This window comes from Pelophylax lessonae (genome assembly GCF_965119305.1).
Source record: "Pelophylax lessonae genome assembly, chromosome: 3".
NCBI lineage: Eukaryota > Metazoa > Chordata > Amphibia > Anura > Ranidae > Pelophylax > Pelophylax lessonae.
In genome coordinates, this window is record NC_138770.1 from 414,831,045 (window position 1) to 414,839,989 (window position 8,945).

Consider the following 8,945-nt stretch of genomic DNA (forward strand, 5'->3'; position numbering starts at 1 on the left):
GTAATGAAAACAGCAATCAAGACTCAGTTGAAGCAAATCTCAGATCAGTGGAATGAAAATAGCAAACACAGGAGAATGACAATAGTATACAAAATGACAGACAGTACAAGCATTAAGCAAATGGATTTTCAAAGAGTCCTTAGTTGATGTCAATACCACCACTAATACTAAAAGGGGAACCCAGGGCCGGCCTATAGTGCCTCTAATCCTAATAAGAGACTGAGTATCATAGGTACCAGTAATGCGTCCCCTTTAAAAGCAAAAGGATAGTGTTCTGAATACAAGGCCTTGCAATTATCATCAATTGGAGCTCAGAGAAGCAAAGGATCCTTAAGTATGGTAAAAGTAATGGACAATCAGTGCAAGGATACTTGATCTGACTAATGACATGTCCTATTGACAATCCAAATCTGTAATGTCTGTATATAGTGTTCAAAGTGGAGTGCTAGTGGCTGGCAATAGGACTTTCTATTGGACTCACCAATCCTGATGACACAGCGATTATACTGCAAACTTTTCAAGTCTGTTCTCCATCTGACGATCAGGTCAAGACAGCTGCTTGGTCGGGTGGATCAATGGTCTGTCTGCCACCTCTGCTGTTAGTGATGTCACTAGGAGACCCTTGGCGTGGCAGAGCAAGGTTCGTCCTAGCTGGGCTAGAACTGCGGCAATGGTGAGAGGCATCGTAGTCCTTTAATCGACCAGACGGAGTGGTGGACTGATGCTCACTTGATGGACCCCAGGAAGCAAGAGAGCTTAGGCCTGTTCAGCATATCCATTTAAAGCCTCTCCCATAATTCTCCCTCGGAGAGCATGGCCTGCAGGAAAGAGTCGTTCATGGATAGTTTAACAGTTCAGCGATGGCTCATATGGTGCTCCACTCTAGGCTCAGAAATGCAATGCAGATAGTCAGAGCCCAACACTAGAGGGATACAGAAACAGTCTGAAGAATTGGAGGATGTTTGCAATGTTTTTTTTTTAGAAAAGTATACAAACTTCTATTTAGTTTTGTTTTATCATTGTATTGCTTAATCAATAAAGTTCATCCAAGTATATACAGTATTATAAAGTATGTAATAAATACAGTGATTCATTTTCTCCAAATTTCTCATTAATCAGAAAAAAACCTGATCATTCTTACGAAACTTTAATATTGTTCACTCCTTAATCACCTCTTTCCTCCTCCCTTTCTGTCCAGGCTGTCCATCCTGTAGGTGGAGATGAACATTGCAAACTTTTTAAAAGCCTTGATAGAGTCAGCTGAAAAAAAAAAGTTCAACAGCTTCTTTGGGAGAAGGAAGTCTGGAGTCAGCAAAAGGCTTTTAAACTTTTTAAAAGATACGCTGTCACTTTTTCACGCTGCTTTCCAAGGGCTCCCTGGAGTTTGTTTTCAGCACTTTGGACAAGAAAGGTATTGTGCGGCTCCTATAAACCTCTGTCTTTACGTTAGTTGACTTTAAATGAATTGATTTATATTTAGGGGAGAGTGAACCACTTATCCAGAAAGCAACTATTCCTTCAGCAAAGACTTTTGCTACAGCGTACATGGCAGTGCTGAATATAAATACTGGCCATTTACAGTCTATGGATGTAATGGACCAGTGTAATTCACTTAATTTCTCTGATTGCTCAGGATTAAAGGGATTTGTCTTTTCCCCCCTGGGTGCTACCAATGCTGGCGTAAAATACGTTGTACTTGTCTGAGAATGTAGATTTAACATGACATTGTAAAAGATATAGAATAACTGTATCAAGCTATGTTCTTAGTGATCTATATCGCCATGGTAGTATATATGTGGTATGTAGGGCATTCTGTTTGTGCCAGCTGCATTTTGTTCTTGGCTGTTTTGTATCCTGGCAGTCATCAACCACATCAGACTGCCAACTACTGATGATGCTACAAACAGCTTTGCCCAGGGAAGACTACTATACAAGAAAATAAACCAGTAACTTGTAGCTCTGCTGTTCTGCATAGGAAAGCTACATGTTGTTTGCATAGCTTTCTACTTTTAAACTAATAAGCAAATTTGCTTTTAGAAAGTAGATTTAATTGTGATATTTACTATTTTTCTGAGATTGCATCTTTTCATCCTAACAATTTTGCATGGATAATATATTCCTATGGAAAAAACAATAGCAGATTGTAACCCATAGCAACCAGTTGGAAGCCTGCTTTTATAGTAACTATACTGCCTAAAGCTGGCATTGTGTGCTGCTATTGGTTACAGCACTCTACTCTTCTCTTTGCCTCTAATTTAATAAATAGGTTCATATAAACTAGGTTAGTCTCAGGAACAGTTACAAAAAGTTGGAATTTTTATATTACTGTGTTCAGGCACTAATTGTCGGTAATCCTGCTGAGTAAGATTTAGCAGTTATTAAGTTCATTGTGCGGTGGCTGTCATGCCCACATTTCCCTGCTGTCCTGGGTAATGAGAGAGGAGACCCAAAGCTGCCCATTGCAAAGCACATATCCTCTGCTTCCCTTTTACCAATCACAACTTTTCTCATTGCTTTGTCATTATAACATCTGTTTAGCATACTTTGCTTTTCATCCACTGAAACTTCCAGACTTTTACTGTGTTTAGGATTTTTATTTTTCTTAGAAAATCAAAAATCTAAATATTGGCCCATTTCCATAGAGCCCCTGAGCCTTGGTAATAAACTGGCAGCTATAATGCATTGGGCAATGTAGAATTTCAAACATGCCTACGACCTACCTGAAATCTGAATAAATGTTTAACAAGCACATAATCACAAGGATTTGTCCTGGCAAACTGCAACAGTGCACTGCATAGGTACATATGATCAAGTGTTACATTGTCATTATTAGTTATGTATCATCATCTTATCCTCTCCTAATATCTATCTATCTATCTATCTATCTATCTATCTATCTATCTATCTATCTATCTATCTATCTATCTATCTATCTATCTATCTATCTATCTATCTATCTATCTATCTATCTATCTATCTATCTATCTATCTATCTATCTATCTATCTATCTATCTATCTATCATATCAATTCTATTATACATATTCTTTTTATCTATCTATCTATCTATCTATCTATCTATCTATCTATCTATCTATCTATCTATCTATCTATCTATCTATCTATCTATCTATCTATCTATCTATTCTATTATATCTATAAAATCTATCTGATCTATCTATCTATTCTATCTATCGATCCATCCATTGATCCATCCATCCATCGATCCATCCATCAATCCATCCATCCATCCATCTATCCATCTATCTATCTATCCTTTCTGTTGTACGTGGCAGTCCTCCTGGCTATCAGCAGTGGAGTAATTAGTTCAGTCTGATTTCAGACAGTTGTTTTCTTTGAGGGAAGCACACAGTATCATCCTTAAATACCACAGGAGATAAATAAAGGAGACTAATATACTGTAAGCTGTATCTTTTGATTCAAGGGAGAATGTAACAATTTTCCTATATGGTGGTCCTTATACTGAACTAAATCAAAGTTTTTGTGTTTGGTGACCCATTAAAGCAGAATTAACCCCCAAAAGCAAATGTTTATTATACTGCAGTTTATCAATCCTTAGATATGATGGTTGCATTTGTTTTCCTTTTTAGACTTTCTTTCCTTTATTTTCAACCTGGTGATTCAGCCAGAAAGTCTGTTGTTTTTGAACAGAACAAATGTATTATTTAGAGTGTTGAGACGAACCATTCACCACCAACAGGGGGGGCTTGCATTGACCAGATTTTATTTGTTCATGTAAAACCATTGTAATATCTATGCAAGTCGCTCCGAGGTCGCCCCAAAGTAGTACAGGACCCTTTTTCTAAGTCGGAGCGACTTGTGTCGCTCCTATTAGAACGGGTCCTGTACCGCACAATGGGAGCGTGACGGACTGCGACTTGTCAGGCTGACAAGTTGCGGTCCAAGTCGGATCAGTGTGAATGGAGTCTTATCCAGAGTGAAGGCACTCTAATTCAGGAGGTTTGTTAATGACCAGATCACCAGGTAAAACAGAGAGAAAAAATCCAAAGAAACGAATGCAACCACCACATCTAATGATTGGTAAGTTGCAATATACAACATTTTTAGTTTTGGGTTTAATAATGCTTTAACTTAGTGCTTGTTTGTGACTCATATAGATCTTCATTGTGGTTTAAATAGCACAGAATGTGAGATGCATGAATATATTTTAGCTCATGCATACCGAGTTGATATTATATGTAAGAAATAGAATCTACTGATCCTTTCATTAACTAATACTATAATGAGGATACTAATGTGATCCCTAGAGTCCTAAGGTCAACAACATAATCTCAAAGAGAAAACTCAGCATTCTTTACTTCATTATTAAATCTTTCTTTTGGAGTTATTGGAGCAGTCATCCATACATGAGTCAAAGATGCAAGCGGCATTTCTTAGTGAACAAAGAAACATGCCCTAAATGTTCCTCGTGTGCTCAAAAGATGCTTTGAATTCATGCATAAAATATTTGGAATGACAGATTTCCTACCCCTCCTCCTTTACTTGCCCACTCCCCCACACTTCTTTCCTTCTTCCCCATTTTTCTCTTTTGAACACCCTTTTTTTATTCCCTCTTGTCCATCTCCCTTCTCTAACCCACCTCTTTTCTGTCCCACTCTCCTCCTTTCATGTCCTCTTCTCTTACCCATTGCCTCTCTTCTAACATCTCTGCTCATCTCAACCACTCTCCTCCCTTCCCCTTACTTCCACTATCCTGCCCTCTCCTCTAACCTCCAGTGCTCTCTCCAACTTTCTTCTCATCTCCTCTCTCCCACTCTCCTCTCCCCAAGTCTGTTCCCCTCTCCTCTCACCCCTTCTTGTCTATTCTCATCACCTCTTCTTCACTCTCCTTTGCTTTCCCCTCTTCTCTCTTCCCCTCCTCCTTTCCTCTCACCTCCACTCCTCTCCTTTTGTCCTCTGTTTTCTTTTCTCTCTCTACCTCTCTCATTTTTCTCACTTCTGTTCCCTCTCTCTTTTCATTATCTATCTTTTTATCCTTTCCTTGGCACACCTCTTTACTTTTAGGACTCATGCACACTGCAGCTCCAAAAAAAAAAAAAAGCTGCTTTTACAGACATTTAGGCTTTTATTTCTCTGCCTAAAAGCTTAAAGAAGCGTGTTCTTTTTGTGCTATTTTTCTCGTTTTATTGAGCTTCTTCAAGCTTCTTTGAGCTTTTTTGAATATAAGCTTTCTTTTTCCCCACAAACCTTTCCCTCAGCTCATTTTATCTTTTTTTGTGCATTTTCAAGCTTCTTTGAGCTGTTTTGAGCTCTTTCACACCTTTCTACGCTTTTTCACGCAGTTTTTGGGCACTTAGAAGTCTTTTCTGCTCAAAAGCTCCTCTCACAAACACGAGTTTGGTGGGGGTTTTTTTCTGCCTGTAAGAGCATATGCCTGTAAACTCGTGAAAAAGCCATAGTGTGCATATTGGTTAACATTGAGGGGAGTTTTCAGGCAGAGAACAATGAGAGCTCAAAAGAGCTCAAAAGTCTGTAGGAGCAGCTTCTTTGTGCTTATTTGAGCTGCAGTGTACATGAGCCCTAAGAGCATATGCCTGTAAACTCCTGAAAAAGCCATAGTGTACATGGACACATTGGCTAACATGGAAGGGAGTTTCCAGGCAGAAAACAATGAGAGCTCAAAAGAGCTCAAAAGTCTGTAGGAGCAGCTACTTAGAGCTGCAGTGTACATGAGCCCTAAGAGCATATGCCTGTAAACTCCTGAAAAAAGCCATAGCGTGCATGGACACATTGGCTAACATGGAGGGGAGTTTCGAGGCAGAAAACAATGAGAGCTCAAAAGAGCTCAAAAGTCTGTAGGAGCAGCTTCTTTGAGCTTCTTTGAGCTGCAGTGTACATGAGCCCTAAGAGCATAGGCCTGTAAACTCCTGAAAAAGCCATAGCGTGCCTGGTCACATTGGCTAACATAGAGGGGACTTTCCAGGCTGAAAACAATGAGAGCTCAAAAGAGCTCAAAAGTCTGTAGGAACAGCTTCTTTGAGCTTCTTTGAGCTGCAGTGTACATGAGCCCTAAGAGCATATGCCTGTAAACTGTAAACCCATTTACTTACTCTAATCCTCTGTCTAAGCGTCTTTGATCTATCCCCTCTTTTCTCCCATTCCCTCTCTGTGTCTTTTTCTCTGACTAAGAAAATCATTATCTGTTGTATGATAATCCTATTGATTCTGCCGGCCTATGTTTAAGAAACATAGGCGAAAAAAAAGTTAAGTAGTTGCATGAAAACAGTCCTCACAGGCTAACTCCTCAGTCTTTTCAGTCTTCCAGCCTTAAGGTCCGTACACACTTGACGGAAATCAGACGAAATATCCTCCGATTTTTCTCTCTCTTGCTCAGCGTTCATTGCCGTTTTTAGTTAACATTGCATAAATGTTAACAAAATTTCTCGTCCGTTTTTTTATTTTTTTTTTGGGACATTTGTTCCTAGACTTCCGGGTAGTCAGCAACTTCAGATCATGCGCGATCTTTCCTATCCAATTTTTTGCGGACATACTGCATACACATTAAATGAAAATTGGTCGTCTGGGGACGGACGATAAAAATTTTGGTGTTTGTCCCTCCGTTTTTTTTCGTTGAAAATGTCGGCATCGGCTGCTGAAAGTTGTGTACACACTAGCCGAAAATCGTACGATTTTACCTTGGACAGGAATTTTTGGCAGATTTTCTACTAGTGTGTACCCCAGTTTACAGTCCTTTTTACATTGCAGATGCCCTATAATGAATATAGTTTGCATAATTCACAATATAAAAGGAACAGGTGAACATCCTTTCAGTTTTTAAGCACTTGTCTTTTCTCATAAGAACTTGGTATTCATTTATTAACTGTATCTTGTTTTGTCTATTCAGAAGTTGATCAGATTAAACATTAAAAAAATATTTTCAGAAGGCAATTGAAAATAAATACTGGGATTTTACACATACTATTACTGCAAGTTATTTTTTTTATTTTTTCTTTTAGGTAACGGCTTTTGAGGATGGGTGACTGGAGTGCCTTAGGAAGACTCCTTGATAAGGTGCAGGCCTATTCCACTGCTGGAGGGAAAGTGTGGTTGTCAGTCCTGTTCATTTTCAGGATCTTGTTATTAGGCACTGCAGTAGAATCTGCGTGGGGTGATGAACAATCTGCATTCCTATGCAACACTAAACAACCTGGTTGTGAAAATGTCTGCTATGACAAGTCGTTTCCAATCTCTCATGTACGATTCTGGGTTCTTCAAATCATATTTGTCTCTACACCTACGCTCGTATATTTAGCACATGTGTTTTATTTGATGCGTAAAGAAGAGAAACTAAACCGAAAAGAAGAAGAGCTTAAAATTACCCAGAATGATGGAGGAAATGTGGACATGCATCTCAAGCAGATTGAAATAAAGAAATTCAAATATGGCTTGGAAGAACATGGAAAGGTCAAGATGCGTGGTGGTCTACTTTGTACTTATATAATAAGCATTCTGTTTAAATCATTTTTTGAGATTGCTTTCCTAGTTATTCAGTGGTACATCTATGGGTTCCGTTTAGAAGCTATCTATACCTGTGAAAGATTTCCATGCCCTCATAGAGTTGACTGCTTCCTTTCTCGTCCCACTGAGAAAACCATTTTTATCTTGTTTATGCTAGTGGTGTCTTTAGTATCACTTGGTTTAAACATTATTGAGTTGTTCTATGTTGGTTTTAAAAATGTCAAGGATGGCATTAAAGGAAAGAGGGACCCCTATGCCACCACCACAAATGATACAGTGAATCCTGCCAAGGATTGTGGCTCCCCAAAGTATGCTTATTTTAATGGCTGTTCTTCTCCAACTGCACCTATGTCACCACCAGGTTACAAGCTTGTTACTGAAGACAGAAACCCATCTTCTTGTCGTAATTTTAACAAACAAGCAAGTGAACAAAATTGGGCTAATTACAGTGCAGAACAAAACAGGATGGGCCAAGCTGGAAGCACGATTTCAAACACTCATGCTCAGCCATTTGATTTTTCAGATGAACAGCAGAATGTCAAAAAAATGCCAGCAGGGCATGAAATGCAGCCTCTCAGTATACTGGACCAAAGACCATCAAGCAGAGCAAGTAGCCATGCAAGCAGCAGGCCCAGACCCGATGACCTGGAGATTTAATTCATTCTCATAGCTTATCAGAGCAAAAGCAGAGATTTCTAAGACTGAAAGACTTTTTTTGTCAAGTACTTTTTTTATGTTGGAGGTACATATTGATGTCTACGTAGTGGGTTGCATTCCTTACAGTACTAAAAGACTTCAAGAGCAGGAATAGCATAGGTTTCAGTAGATCATGAACATGTCTTGTATTCGTCAACACAAGAAGAACTGTTCATGTAATAAGTGGTATCACAGCCCTGATTGGTGGCTACTTTCCTTAGAATAAGAAGAGGGATATCTTGTGAGCAAGATAAATAATACTCTGACTGTCTGGAAGAGTTTCGGCCATATTGTGCTTGAAACACAGCCTAGGACCACTATGAGGAGTTTTTTTTTTAGCGGTGATTTTTCAAGGTGTCTAGTGTTAGTGATTTGTTTTTTTAAAAAAATTAACCAAAGCACACCATTATAAATACACTTAGCTGGTGCACAATGACATCTTCTAGAAATAGGACCTTTAATTTGACACCGAAATGTTGACCTACAAAGTATACATTGCACAAGTTGCCTTGATTACCACTATCTGGAATTACTAAGACAAATATTTTTTTTATCTTTCAAGGAATTAGCAGAATGTTTTGCTTGAATTTAATTTTCACATGTTCTGTCCCTTTTTTTCTGCAACAGTCACTTTAGTTTTAGCCATCACTGTGAACAAGTTACTGAAAGAAGTTGAAATGTCAATGTTTTAGTAGCTGTTATCATGATCCCTATTTCCTTAAATGTGAACCCACGTACTTAGTAAAATCT

At 38.7% G+C, this 8,945-nt stretch overlaps 1 protein-coding gene across 1 annotated transcript; it reads left to right on the forward strand.

Moving 5' to 3' along the window:
* Window positions 1-1,284: 1,284 nt before the first annotated feature.
* Window positions 1,285-8,492, forward strand: LOC309549314 (gap junction alpha-1 protein-like). The gene is made up of 2 exons (XM_082249507.1): window positions 1,285-1,411; window positions 6,998-8,492. Exon 2 carries the CDS (start codon window positions 7,014-7,016, stop codon window positions 8,154-8,156), a length of 1,143 nt encoding a protein of 380 aa, XP_082105633.1. The 5' UTR covers window positions 1,285-1,411; window positions 6,998-7,013; the 3' UTR covers window positions 8,157-8,492.
* Window positions 8,493-8,945: the final 453 nt, after the last annotated feature.

Bases quoted from the DNA above. Each gene is read 5' to 3' on its own strand.
- LOC309549314 (XM_082249507.1), top strand. From the start codon at position 7,014: ATGGGTGACTGGAGTGCCTTAGGAAGACTCCTTGATAAGGTGCAGGCC.